The 14,692-nt window shown below is 54.1% G+C and overlaps 1 protein-coding gene across 1 annotated transcript in view; it reads right to left on the reverse strand.

Annotated features, from left to right (window-relative positions):
* Positions 1–14,692, reverse strand: part of STK10 (serine/threonine kinase 10) — a 117,356-nt gene that overhangs the window by 26,075 nt on the left and 76,589 nt on the right. The window contains exons 7-10 of the mRNA XM_060635024.3: positions 14,508–14,589; positions 6,825–6,959; positions 4,195–4,740; positions 1,732–1,862 (exon numbers count right to left, since the gene is read on the reverse strand). Coding sequence (XP_060491007.2) covers positions 1,732–1,862; positions 4,195–4,740; positions 6,825–6,959; positions 14,508–14,589 — 894 coding nt within the window. The remainder of the gene's footprint in view (positions 1–1,731; positions 1,863–4,194; positions 4,741–6,824; positions 6,960–14,507; positions 14,590–14,692) is intronic.

Raw genomic sequence — 14,692 nt, forward strand, 5'->3', positions numbered from 1 at the left:
GCTTCCCCAGCCCACATGATGAGGACGACTCTGTGTGTGTGTGTGTGTGTGTGTGTGTACACATGTATGTGTATTCATGCAGAAACACCACTAATGAAAAGGCAGCATTTCATCTCTGTGGTCCCTAGAGGGGGAAGTACCCCAGAGCATACAAAACCGCTTCCATTTGGCTTTGGAATGCTTGTGCTTTTTATAAGTATCAATGTGTCTGACATTCTAGAAATGTTTTCCAAACTAATCATGAATTTACCCTGCAAAGGCCTGGCCCCAAGGGAGCTCCAGGGGGAGCTAAGCCTCTCCCTGGCAGCCCCAGGAAGCTTCCAGTCCAGTGGAAGCCCGGTAGAATCTTCACATGGGTCTAGTTAGAATCTCAGCTCTACCTTCGCACCTGAGTGAACCGGGGCAAGTACTTACCTGCCAAAAAACACTGTTTTGTCATTTACAAAATGGGGGGAATAGGGTCTCCCCATGGAAGGCTGTTAGGGGGCCTGAGCACCTCCAAAGTGCAGAAATGGTTCACAGCAGACAGCTGTGCCTCACACTCTCCCCGCCTCACCAGTCTCAGTGCTGTTGCCTCCAAAATGCATGTTGAACTGACCACTTCTTCCCTCTTCTCGGTCACTGCCCCAGCCCAAGCCTACAACCCAACTGTCCTGGACGGGGTCTCCCTGTCACCCTAAGTCCACCTTGCCCCTCTACAGCCCACACTCATACAGCAGCCAGAGCCATCTTTCAAAAGGGACAGGAGAGCCAGTTACTCTCCAGCTGTTTCATTCTGGCTGTGCCTGGGACAGAATCAACACTCCTCCACCCTGGCCCACAGGCCCACGTGACCTCTGCCCTCACATTCCACACTCCAGCCCTGTCATCTCAGCTCCCTAAATAAGCCCCAACAGTCACTGCTTGGGCCTTAGCCTCGCAGGCCCCTCTGTGCTCCCCCAGCCACTCCACTCAGGTTGTTTCCCACATACAGAGAAGCCTCCGCCAGCCCAGGGCTTACTGTCCTATCACCCACTACTTCCCTCACGGCATGTACCACTACTGGGGATTATCTTGTGTATCCTGTGTTGGCCCATTAGGTCCAAGTTCTACAATGGCAACAGCCTCAGCTATCTGGGTCACCACCATATACCCCACCCTGGTGGGTGGGTAACTACATGGGTAGGTGGACTGATGGATGGGTGGGTAGATGAGTGGAGGGATGGGTAAATGAGTATATGGATGGGTAGATGGGTAGATGGATGGGTAGATGGGTAGATGGATGGAAAGGTGGGTGGGTAGGTGGGTGAGTAGATGGGTGAGTGAGTGGATGAATGGATAGGTGAGCAGATGGATGGATGGGTAGGCGGATGGGTGGGTGGGAGGATGGATGGATGGTGGGCAGATGAGCGGGTGGATAGACAGGTAGATGGATGGGTAAGTGGATGGATAGGTGGTGGATGGTGGGTAGATAAGTGGTGGATGGATATGTGTGGGTGGGTGGATGGGTGGTGGGTAGATGAGTGGGTGAACAGGTAAATGTATGGGCAGGTGAGTGAATGAATGGATAGGTGGGTGGGCAGATGGATGGTTGAGTGGATTGGGAAGCACAGGAGCAAAACCAGTTTCCTTTTATGTCCTGATCCCTTACTTCAGAGCTGTACGTAGCTCCCTAACCACAGGAACCTACACCCTTCCCTCTCACCATACCCCCACTCTGTTACAGCCATCACTGGCCCTTCCCAGGCTTGCCTGAGAAATCGCATCTCTTCATCCTTCTTCTCATCCTCGCTGATGATCTTGGAGGTGGTGATGCTCACCTCTACACCATCCACCACAAACTTGCGTGTCCTCTTGAGGGTTTTGTTGTGCAGTCTTGAATCCTGGGCAGGGTAAAATCATTAGGTAAAGCTCAGGATCAGCTAGGAGTCTGTGGGTGACACAGGAGTGTGGCACAGAGCCTTCTTGGCCCCACAGCCTCGACGTCCAGGTACGACATAGCTGTCCATCATCCCCCTTTTGCCTCAAGCTTCTCAACTTGGGGTCCTGAGTGTCTGGGCTTACTGCCCCCCCCCCCGCCCCGATCCCCCTGATCTTGGCCTTCGGATACTACTTGCTGGCCCCACACCTGGCTGCCAGCACACTCACATACAGGACATGGCACCAGGATGGTCAGGGTTCCAATCTTCCCTCTACCACCTACTGGCTCTGTGACTCTGAACAAGTCCCTTGTCCTGTCCAAGCCTCAGCTTCCTCAACTTGTCAGAGGAAGAGAACAGCAGTACTTGCCTCGCCCAAGATGGTTACAAAGATACATTGAGAGAATGCGTGGGGGACACAGAACTGAGCCCAGCTCATGGCAACTGGGCAGTACATTGGTATTTATAGCTCACAGTTATTACCGTAGACCACAATCTTTTACCCAAAGTGCCAAAATCCAAACAGCCTGGCAAACTGAAGTTCATAACTGTTTTGGAAGCCAAACCTGAGCTGACCTGAACTCCACAGGAGGCCACGCCCATCCGAGCCCCCATGAAATTACTCATGACCTTTTCCTGTGAATAACCACACATTTCAGACGCAAGCACTCACAAAACGCTGCTGGGACTCCTGGAGGTGTCCTGATTCAACTGAGAGCCTACGGGCCTGCGGCTGGAGTCATCATGGCATCTCCCCCTCTGACCTCCACTGGCTTCCAAGGGCCTTCTAGCCAGAAAAAGGAGGGCAGGCCAGGGTGGCACCCTGCCATAGGTCTCTGCACCCTCAAAGCGTGCGCTGAACCCCCACTCCTGCTCAGCCAGGACCAGCGGACGGTCCTTACTCCCTGAGGGCTCAGCTCCCCCCACCCCCACCCCAAAGCTTCCACCTGTTCCCATCAGCCACACCTGACTCTCATCTTCCTACAGTACCCAGTCACATGTCCTAGGGCCCAACCAAGACTAGCGGTGAGAAATGGAGAGCGGCTGGGAAGAAAGGTGGCCTGGGGCTGCGGCCCTCACCCTGAAACCCTGATCACAGGGCCTCCTGCCCCCGAGGTAACAAGCCCTTCATCTCACCAAGGTGTGCTGATGCAGCCCATGGACTTTTATCAGCACAGCCGCGTTCCCCGGCTCACTGCCAGTCAGCCAGCAAAGGAATATTCTCAACACCCTTGAGAACAAGCAGGGGAGACCCTGCTCTGGCCTTTTTTTGTTGTTGTTTTTTCTTAGTGTTGTTTTTTTTTTTTTAACTAGAGAAGAGACAGGACATCTGTCTGAAGGAAGATGATGGGCCCTGATGCTATGTGTGTAGAAGAGCCGTGTATGTCTGTGCCTGTCCTGGTGACGTGTTAGAACCATGCTATCTTTCTGGTCCTGAGGCTAATTGTTGGGCTGGCCAGCTGCTTTTCCTTCTTTCACTTCCTTTCATTTAGCAAATATTTTTGAGTCTCTACTGTGTGGTTTCCGCCAAGTAAACAATGGGAGAAAAAAACCAAATGATACAGTATCTTCCCTAAAATCAGCCTTGCTTCGGGGAGATCCTCAGTGTGGCCTTAGTCAAGTGGCCAACAGTGAGTTCAAGAACACCCTGACATGTATCAGAGCAGGCAGGGGAGGGGTCAGCTCACCCTGGGGAGGCGGCCAGCCTTGCACTGGGAAAGCAGAACGGCATGTGGGGTTCAGAGCACAAAGTCCGTGGGTCTCACCAGCCCTCCACTTCCCACCTAAGCATCTGTTTGCTCATCTGTACATTGAGAAATGGAACCTCCGTTTTCTTTAAAGCGCTTCACAGTGTTGGCCTCCATGCTGAGGCCTTAAGCACAGTGGCTGCTGCCATCCACGATGTTACCCACGTCCAGAAAGGCGACTGACCCCACAGAGCGCCTTGAGCCCACTGCCTATAACCGAATCTCCCAGTCAGCAGCTGCACCACACGGCGGACCCCAAAATAAGAGAACTTCATTCCTAGACTTCTCTCCCGAATTTCACCCGGGCCTTTAACCGAACCCAACTGAAATGGCTACACAAATCGAACCAACCGCCTGGCATGACTAAATCCCAGACTGAACCCAGATATTCTGGAGATTAAACTATGAGCTGGAGCTCAAAGATCTTTCAAGAAAAGCCATCGTCACGAACCACTTAAGATGGAAGGCAGCCACCAGCTAAACGCTTTCAAAAACCAAGCCCGGGCAGCAGCACAGCCCTCAAACTGCGGTACAAGAGGTGGCATTACCTTGACGGACAGAGAGCCTGTTTCTCTGTTTAGGGACAGGTCGGCTGAGAGGGAGGTGCTGTAGTCCACGCTCTGGTTGGTGGACAGGCTGCCACAGTCCGAGTCCCTCTTGGAAGGGCCCGGAGCTGCCTGGGTGGGGAGCTCCAGGCTGCCGTTGGCCAGCTTCTCGGCAACCAAGGTCTCCAGGGCGCTGCTGTTGGGACGGCTCTGGTTGGCTTTTTGGGACCTGTTGGCTGCCGGACTGAGGTCCCCGCCCTGGTCAGCGACTTGCTTTTCCCCGGAAACCTGAATTCTGGCATCCATGGACACTGGCCGGGACTTCCGGAGAGGTGCTGGCACTGCCAGGCCATTCTTGTCTCCAGGAGCCACGTCCGGGGGGCTGGCGCTTTGGGGGGATCTGTCCCCAGAGGGCTGGCTGGGCCCGTTCACGTTGTCCTGGGGCTGGCTGGGCGGCAGTGAGGTGAAAGATGATTCTTTGAGAAGCTTGTCGGTATTGAGACTCAGCTGACTCACCTCAGAAGAGTCTCGAGAATGGTTCCCCAGAGGCTAGGGAAGAAAAAAAAAATAAGTCAAGGCCATGCGATGTCATGTCCCAGGCCAGAGTCCAAGATGCAGTAGGGCTGGAGAGGCAGACACCCACGAGGTCAAGTAGGCCAGGACCCAGGAAGCAGAGGAGGTATCCCTCTCCAGTGAGCCACAGTCCTCACCACTCCCTACCGGCCAACCAACAATAAAATTACTACTTATTGTGAGTTAGTTTGGTGCCTGCTTCTCCTCCTAGGACTGGAGGCAACTGTGGCCAGCTGGACAGCTGATGCCCTGTCTAAAGGTGCCAGTGGCTACTCTGCTGCAGCTAATTGTGACAATATAAGAGAAATGGCTCCCCTGTGGACAGACCTTCCAACTGTTTTAAAACAAGCTGGAATCTGGATTTTTACCTGACACCTTCTGACTTTCCGACGGCAGCTAATTCCAGTTTTTTGTTTTTTGTTTTTTTAGCTGCGTAAAAACTAAACCCAAACTATCCAGGGGCTGGACTCAGCCTATCGGCCACTGAGTTTTTAAAGTTTTGTTTTGTTTTTTCTTTAGAGCTTTTTCTTTGGGGAGAAGGGTGGAAAGTACTGGAAATGTTGCTATTGTGAAATACAACACCCAGTTCTGTGAACAAAACATAAATGTCTGATGAATGAATAAAGTGAGCACCCACTTAGCCGCCTTCCACATCAGGAATGGAACACTGCCCACCAGAGAAACCCCCCTTCCATGTCTGTCCCTCCCCTTAACATAATAGTTGTCCTGACATTGATCTCTAAGTGTTACAAGCGAGTTTGCTGGGTTTTAGATATTAATGGAATCACACCATTAGCACTCCCTTGGGTCCCAGTGGCCGCTGGTTTTTAACCTTGGATATGGAAGCTTCCAGAAGCAACTCTAATCCACCTCCTATTCAACACCCCTAGGGTGATGGTTCAGAAATTCAGATCTGATCCTATCATCCCCACACCAATGTCCTTGCCTGAAACCCTCATTAGCCCCACCGCCCTCATGACAAGGAGCAGCCTCCTACCTGCAGAGAACCCGCTTGCTGCTTCCCTCCCCAACCTCGCTGCCTGCTGCCACCTCCTGGAGCCAGGCCCCAGACCCACCACCTCCCTCTCCCACCATGGTTCTCCTACACCTGGCTGTGCCTCCTATCAGCTCAACCAGCCACTTCATTGCTCGGACCTCAGTCTTCCTATCTATTAAATGGAGCCCTGGTCCTCCTATCAGAGTTGCAGAGTGCCCAGCACGCAGCAAGGGCTCAGTAAAAGGCTGTGGCTACTGTGCTGGTTCTGCTCGTCCTCCTCGGTCTTCCCTTCTTCACCCTAGTAAGGATTCACACCAGCCTCTGGCTCCTCCCAGGATCCCGTTAACCTCCAGACAGCACCGTACTGCCCATTCCCTCTAGACAAGGCCAGCCCCTGCCTCACTCGGTCCACAACACCACCTGCACCTCAAGTTTCCCTCTTGGAAGAGGCCCTTCCCAAACAGCTTAGACCAGGGATGTAAGCGGCAGCTCAGGACAGAATCCAGCCCATGGACATGTTTTGCTTGGCTCAGATGTTTTTAAAATTTTAAATTAGCTTTAATTTAAACTTAAATTCAGCCAAGTGCTGAAGCTGCAGATGGGTTGCAAATGTGCCAAGACATGGGTCCCCTGGGCACGTGAGAAGCCAAACAGGGTCTGTCTGGGGTACCCGGAGCCCCTCGGCTTGTTGCCTCCGGTCACGTGCAGCCTTTATCTGCATTTACCCCACGGTGTGCTAAAACATTTTCATTTTGTATGTGAGCCACAACAGGAAAAAGGCTGGGAAGTAATGACTCAGCTACCAACTTTTGAAAACTGGAAGCTCCCAAGTGAAAATCCAGATTACTGCTCTTTCCTGAAAACTTACAGACTCTGGCCAATACACTCTGCTGCCTCACCCCGGCCCGTGAGCTGACTCACGTAACCGGCGATACGGGAGCCTGTAGCCTCTAAGCTGTGGGAGAACAGGAATCCTTCCTGCACCCCAGCACGTTCCCTCTTATACCAGCCAAGGCCTGCTGGGATCCCATCCTTCCCCAGCGCCCGTTCTTCCAGGCCTTACAGACGCGGCATCAATGGAGTCCTCCTCTTCCCCCTCCTCGCGGCCATCTTCGATCTCCTCCATCACTTCGGCCTTGGCCTCAGCCACCAGCTCCCGCAGAGCCTTGTTACTGGTGACACTGCTGACGAAGGGATGCTGAGGGGTTAAGACACACCTGGATTAGAACTACTTTGGGCTGGAGGGTACAGGAGGAGGAGGCAGAGGCGGAGGGGAGACGATCTCCCAGGCAGAGAAGGCCAACGGCATCTCTGAGAGAAATGTGAACATACACTTGGTACAGGTGGGCCAGGGGCAGCTCACAAAGTCCTGTGGGTGGTGGAAGAGGGTGGGTGGAAGAGAGTGGCTCTGCCACTCACCGGCTATGTGACACTGGGCAAGTCACTTTCCCTCCCTGAGTTGCAGGCTCATCTCCAAAGTGGAGATAATAATGCCAAACCTACAGGGAGGTCGTAAGGGTTAAACGAAATAATGTACAAGGAAGTGTTTTAGCCCAAACAGGCGCCCCATGTGTTTGCAAATTCTTTTTTCTTTTCTTTTCTTTCTTTTTTTTTTTTTGAGATCGACAGCAGTTTATTATTTTTTTTTTTAAATACGGAAGCTTCACGAATTTGCATGTCATCCTTGCACGGAGCCGTGCTGATCTCTGCGTCATTCTTGCGCAGGGGCCGTGGTGATCTCTGTACCGCTCCAGTTTTAGTACATGTGCTGCCGGAGCGAGCACGTGTTTGCAAATTCTTAAGGCAAAGCTGTATATGTTCTATTCCTAGGCATTTACAGAAACATTGCATCTTTAAAAAAGGAAGGCTCTGGGCCCCTGGGTGGATCAGTCAGTTAAGCATCTGACTCTTGGTTTTGGCTCAGGTGATGATCTTATGGTTTGCAAATTCAGGCCCTGTGTCAGTGCAGAGCCTGCTTGGAATTCTCTCTCTCTCTCCCCGTCTCTTTCTGCCCCCTCTCTCTGGCTCACTCGAAGGAAGGAAGGAAGGAAGGAAGGAAGGAAGGAAGGAAGGAAGGAAGGAATAGAGAGGGTGAGAGAGAAAGAGAGGAAGGGAGAGAGAAAGAGAAAGAGAGGAAGGAAGGGAGAGGGAAGGAAGGAAGGAAGGAAGGAAGGAAGGAAGGGGAAAGAAAGAAGGCTCTTTCACACACCTTGCAAAACACCAAAGTTTTCAAGGCCTCAGCAGATGTTACATCAGCACAAGCATCTCCCTGGTAGAAATCTGTCCTTGGGCGCCCAACCCCCAGCACCAGGAGTGTGTATGGGGAGAGGGGGGCAGTCATTAAATTGGAGTTTGCTCATTTGAAATGTAGAGGAAGGCTCTGATGACATCTGCCACCTTTACGGTCAGAAAATTTATCAGCGGAGGAACAGCGTCAAAGAGATTGCAGGAAAGTATGTAAATGATGAAGAATAAATTTTCTAGCGCCCTGTAAACACATTCACAACTGATAGGTCCATTACAAATCATTTTTATCTGCTTGTTCGTTTACAACCGTTCATTTGTGGAGGCTCATGAGGCACCACCCCATTCCACTTGGTCACCTAACTCTGCACATGTGAAAAGCACCAAACCTCACTCCTTTTAAAGAGCCCTATACCAGCTGGGCTTTCTCTAGTCCAAACTAGTAAAGATTTTAAGTATTTCATCTCTTTCCTTTCTCTCCCATGCTCCCATTGACTATCTGATTCCTGCCACAGCCACATGCTGTGCCACGTGCTGAGATCTGAGATAAGGCTCAACAACAGGATAGGCAAGGTCCTTGCCCCTACGGGCTTGCAGCTGAGGGGGAGAGACAACAGACGCATGGCCAACCCACAAACAGGATCACGTCAGATCAGGTAATGGGACAGCAAGAGGCTGGAACTGCATGGGCCTGGGCTGGGCAGTGGAGGCTACTTAGTCTGCGGTCAGCGGTCAGCGGGGCCTCCAAGAGGAGGTGATATTTGAGCTGAGACCTGAGGGAGGTGAAGGGGCTGGCCAGGGAAAGATCTGGGCACGGAGAATTCCAGGCAGGGGGAGCAGCAGAGCGCGAGGGCCCTGGGGCAGGACTGAGCTTGTGTGCTGGAGGCATGGCTGGCTAGAAGTCCGAGGAGGCAGGGCTTTGGGGAGAGGAGAGAGGAGGGGCCAGAGGAGGAAGGGCAGGGTGGTGCATGCAGGGTCCCCCCAGCCGTAGTGAGAAACTGAGACTTTCTTCTCGGAAGCTGCTGGAGGGCACAGCAGAGCAGTGGTATTAACACTCACCCCTTAAAGGGAGCAGTCTGGCTGCTGTGTGGTTCCAAAAGGTCTTGAGTGTGGTTCCAAAAGGGCTTACTAATCATGCGAGGAAGGAGAGTGTAGTGGTTAGAGTACTGGCTTTACATTCTGCAGCCAGGGTGCCTGGGATGAAATCCTGCTTCCACCACCACCTTGGGCAAGTCACTTAACCTCTCTAAGCCTCAGCGTGCTCATCTGTATACTGGGAACAACAGTATGGTTGTGCGAAGCATTACAGGAAGTGCTCCAAGTATGGCAGCTATCATCCACATCGTTGTTATCGCCTCCAACACCATTTGCCGCCACCATCGCTGCCACTGTCACCACCACGACCACCGTCACCACCAGCAGCAGCATAGCTGGAGAAGCCTTCATGGCTCAGTTTGCACCCCCAGCCAACCCTATTCCCTCCTGCATCCCCACAGGGCACAGCTTTCGGGACGGAGGGTGAGAATCAGTTCCCAAAGGTTCCCGAGCCTCACACTGCACAACCCCACGCATGAATTTGAGCAGGAAGCCACAGGACACTTCCCTGCAGTTGCTGAAGCAGATGTGGCAGAGGCAAAGAATGCAGGCACAGGCTTCTGGAAATACCAGGTTTTCATCAGGGCACATTACATACTGATCAAATCAGTGGCTTTTCAGCATGGCCAGGAGTCTTTCTTGAGGCAGGACAATCTGCCCCACTGCCTCCCACGAGCACCCCAGGGTCCTTAGGAAGCAGAGGCGGAAGCCATGGGGAAGAAAGCCCTCTGACAGAGGTGCGGGTGAGCTGGGCAGTTGCCCTGGATGCCAACCCTGGAATCCCCAGGCAAGTGGGGCTGACAGGGCAGACCCTCCAGTGGCTGATGAGGCCCAGAACACTGCTGTGTAAACAGCCCTGGCAGAGAAGAAGCAGAGACAACCTCCTGCACTGCCTCAGCTCGGCTACCTCCAGGGATGTGTCTAAAAAGGACAACACCCAACCCCAAACTGTCGAGGCCCAGCAGAGAGACAGAAGCCCTGCAAGGAGGGCTGGGGCCTTCCCAGGCGGGAAGCACGGTGTGTGCCAGCATGGGGACAGGCCAGTCCGGGTACACGGGTCACCGGAAAGGTGCTCAGGCACCCCTGCAGGAGGCCCACATCGGAGGGGAGCTCGGCCGTCTGCTCCTTGGGGAAGAGGCACAGCTGTTCAGTGCCATTTCTGCAGGGTGCCCCACGATGCCACACAGCTGACCAACCGGCACCTTCTCCCTGGCCAGGAGCCCTCCCGCCACCTACACAGACATTCTTTCCAAGAGCAGGAGCCTAGCTTTCCTCTGTGTACTGAGAAACCACCTGCCAGGGGTCCTACACACTGAGGCTGGCTTTTGACAACACCAGATACCCCTTTCCAGGTTTCAGTTGTCAGCATCTGTTCAATTCACCCCCGGCTAACCTTTTCTCTCGTTCTTGCTCTCTTCGTTCCTTCCTTCTCTCCTTTGTTCATTCGGAGAGGAGGCTTACCAGAGTGGTCAAGAGAACAGGCTTTGGAAGGAGACAACCAGGATCAATATCCCAGCTCTGTCTTTTATAAGCTGTGTGACCTTGTGCCAGCTACCTAACCTCTCTGTGCTTCAGTTTTATCATCTGTTTGATGGAAATCTGAACAGTTCCTACTTCATAGGGTTGTCACAAGGATTAAATTGGTTAACATTTGCTAAACATTTAGAATAGTACCTGGCATGGACAAAGGGTTACACAACAGTTTGTTAAGTAAAAATAAGTAACTATACTTAATGAATACTTGCTGAGGGCCCTCCATATATCAGACACTGTCCTGGATGCTTGGGACAGACCAGTGAACAAAAGAGACTGCTGACCTCAGAGAGCTGACATGCTGGTCAGGGAGATTAACAATACACTTAATAAACAAGTAAGCCATGGAAAAAAATCAAAAGTAGGGTAGGGAAAGGAGAATTAGGAATATGTGGGGGGTGGGGTGGCAGGTTTGCAGTCTGAAATAGGATAGTTGGTGGAAGCCTCACTGAGAAGCCAGCATCTGAGACAATACCTTAAAAAGGAGAGTCATCCCTGGAAGTGTCAGGAAAACACATCACAGGCAGTGTGAAGAGCTGTGCAAAGGCCCTGAGGTAGTTGTATGCCTGGAGTGTCTGAAATACAGCAAGAAGGCCAGAGTGGGTGGCAATGAGTGAGGGGGCCAGAAGAAGGCATAAGGTCTAAGGGGTCAAGATGGGGTGGGTAGATCATGCAGGTCCCTGCAGGACACCGAGACTCTGGGTGATAGCCTGAGCGAGAGGCGGAGCCAACGAGGGAGGGACGGGAGGTTTCCCTCTGGCTGCTGCGCTGAGAACAGACTGAAGGAGGGCAGAGAGACCAGTGAGGAAGCAATCATCCAAGCGAGAGACACTGATGGCAGCTCAGACCCGTGGCTGCAATGGAAGACGTGAGAAGTGATCGGATTCTGGACATGTTTTGAAGGCAGGGACCACAGACTTCCTGACTGAACGGACATGGAGCATGCAAGAAAGAAAGGTATGAAGGATGCTTGCACGGTCTGGGGCCTGACGGCTGAGGGGACGGGTTGCCACGGACTGAGACAGGACGGCCACTGGTGGAAGCAGAGGGCACGCGGGTGTGGACGTCCGCGTGGCAGTGGAGCGTAAACGGCTGGGCGCAGATGTGGGGCAGGTGGGGCTGCGTGGGCTACAGGGGAAAACATGGCCGTCGCTGTAACTGGGGTGGGATCTTCGAGGTGAGTGGAGGCGGGGGACGAGGCCCTGATGCGCTTCCACGGTGAGCAGTCACAGGGAAGAGGAGCCGGTGAAGGGCATGGAGGAGGAGTGACGGGCAAGAAGGTGTGGGGACCCGGAAGCCAAGCGCTGGCAGGGGTGAGGATGAGCATCGGCTGTGGCCACTGCGGCCGGGTCCCCAGGGGCGAGCACTGAGGCCGGAGTCCACCACCGCGTCCGACAACGTAAACGTCACTGATGCTGCTGACGAGAGCGACAACAAACTCAACGAGTATACACTGAGCACCTGACGTGCCAGCCACGATGCTAAAAACAGTACGTAAAGAATATCATTCACTCACACGATTCTGTTAAGTAAGCGCTATCCACATCTCACAGACGAGGAAACTGAGGCACAGAACGAGCGCCACTCACGTGCCGGGTGGTCAGAGCCTGGGTTACTAATCACCACGGGACATGGTCCCCAAGAATCTCTGTGCAAGCAAGCAAGTGAATCGGAAACCAACGTGAGCTCAAGGCAGAACAGGGGGTCGGGGTGGGGAGGCTGAGGGGCCGGGAGGAACCTCCCAGAAGCAGGCAGATACAAGGGGCATGAGCGGCTCTGCAGGGGGGGCACTGGGAAGCCAAGACCTGAGGTCTACCTGTCACTCAAAGCCGGGTGACCTCAGCAAGTCACGGTCTACCCTCCCACACCCAGAGATAAAGCGGCACGCGGAAAAGGCTGACGGCGGCCTAAGCCAGGTTTTATTGATCTCAAGGGATCTCTCCTTTCTTCTGCAACCCTTTCTGTCTCACGCTGAAGATCCCCTGGCAGGACATTTTTTCCAACTATGGAGTAAAAATTCCTGGCTCAGGCTGAGGCTTTAGGGCTGCCATGTGGGAACGGAGGACAGCTGGTCTCTTCTCCCTGGTCTCTTCTCCGTGGAATGTCCTGACTGTCCTAGAGGCCGGATGTTACCAGGCCAGGAGGCTCTGCTTACAGGAAACAATCGGCCCCAACGGCAATGCCCCCGCCCCCCCCCCCCACCTCTGGCTTCCCCACCAACCAGCACACAATACCCAGAAAATGAGGCCTCAGGATACTCCAGGCATTGGAATTCAATGCATCACTCAGCGAGCTGGCCCTTAGCTAAGCACTTGACCGTATCTTCATACTTAACCCTCACAGCTACCTTGTTAAGGGGGACACTGCTCTTACCCCATTTCAGAGCATGAACAGGGTCACAGATAAGTGAAGCCAATTTCCTAGGGTCTTACCGCCAGTAAGTGGCAGAGCTGGGATTTGAACCCAGGACCTTACAACCACAGTCCACACACTTAATCGCTGTGCTGCACACCCCAGAGGGATGCGCTGTAGCCCAGCATGTCGACCGGGGGCCCAGCGTCTGGCACACGGCAGGTACGCAGGGAGAGTGGCCGATCGTGAACAAAGCCTCGGTGCTTGGTGTGGCCTCTTGGTCCCTCCCCCCCAGCACACATCAGAGGCTGGGTCACACACGCGGAAGAACCAGAGGGGGCAGGGTGTGGAGGAGCGGCCCCTCCCCAGCACCCAGGCCACTGTCTCTCCATCCCCCATCAGCGTTGATGGCATGGGGACAGCAACTGGCCCACCTGAGGATGGCTGGGCAGGTGACATGTGCCACTGTCAAAACACAAGGCACTAGCCCAGGCAAAGAGCAGCTCCCAGCTGCCCCCAATATTTTGAAAAGCTTCTAGGAAACCACCGTCACCTTCCCCATGCTAAGGCCGGAGGTTCCTCACATGGCAGCCAGAGGGGCCCTTGTAAGTATAAGTCAGACGCCGTCTCCCCAGTCCAAATCCTCAGGGGCGCCCCGCTGCACACAGGGTAAAGCTCAAGTCCTGGACCCCGTGTGACCCTGTGCGACACGGCCCTTCGTGCAGAAAAGAGCGAGCGCGGCAGCCTGCCTGCCCCCCTTTGAAGGGCCTGCTTCCGCCACCGGCCCTTAGCAAGCCGCTGGAAACTTGGGTTTGGGGAGGGGTCCACCGTGAAGGGACAGGAGTGGCTCGCTCTGCCTAAACTGTTTGCACAGACGGTATGGTTCACGCTGAGCACCTGCCTTCCTTCTGGGGTCTGTGTCCTGCTGCAAAGCATCAGAGTAGTGAGCACGCCGTGGCGGTACGGGTACCCTCTCGGCAAACCATCCAAACTTCAGGTGGACAGACCACACGCCTCTCTGATCTCTGCCCTCACCCCTGGCTCGGTGCCTTGGCCTCCTAGCCCTTCCCAGCCATGCTCACAGGCCAGGCCTTTGCCTCCACTCCCCAGGACCACTTACCTAGTCCCCTCCCCCACTCTGGGTGTCTGTTTACACAGAGCCCCTCCATGCCCTCCTTTTATCGGGGAGCAAACCCTCCCAGGCCCCCCTCTTCCTGAGCTGTTTTATTTTTCTCCCCCCCCTTCATGTGGACCTACCCGCTGTCTGCGGCCTGTCTCCCCCAGTAGAACATAAGCTGTTTGAGGACAGGTTCTGGGGGAGCCTCCACACGACAGCCCTCCCAGGACAAGAGCAGGCACTCAGGAGGCGCCCAGCGAGAATCAGCTGATGAATAAATGGTTGCTCCTGTGGTCACCCCAGCTGAGGAGAAACACACCCAGCTTCCAGGCCATCTCCTGCCTCCAAAGCAAGGGCAGGGCAGAGGGGCCAGGCCGCCACCCCCGGGAGAGGGGCACCGCTTACCTCCAGAAGCTGCGCAGCATTGGGCCGGGTCTCTGGGTTCTTATCTAGCGCCACCTTCAGGAAGTCTCGGAACTCCACAGACCTGGGGGAGCGGGGGTGGGGGGCGCCCACCGGTGGCAGCAGTCAGCTCCAAGGAGGGCAGAAACTGAGAAAATTCTCCCCGTCGCACACTCTACTCTCCTGGG

Source organism: Panthera onca, chromosome A1 (assembly GCF_046562875.1).
Source record: "Panthera onca isolate mPanOnc1 chromosome A1, mPanOnc1 haplotype 2, whole genome shotgun sequence".
Lineage (NCBI taxonomy): Eukaryota > Metazoa > Chordata > Mammalia > Carnivora > Felidae > Panthera > Panthera onca.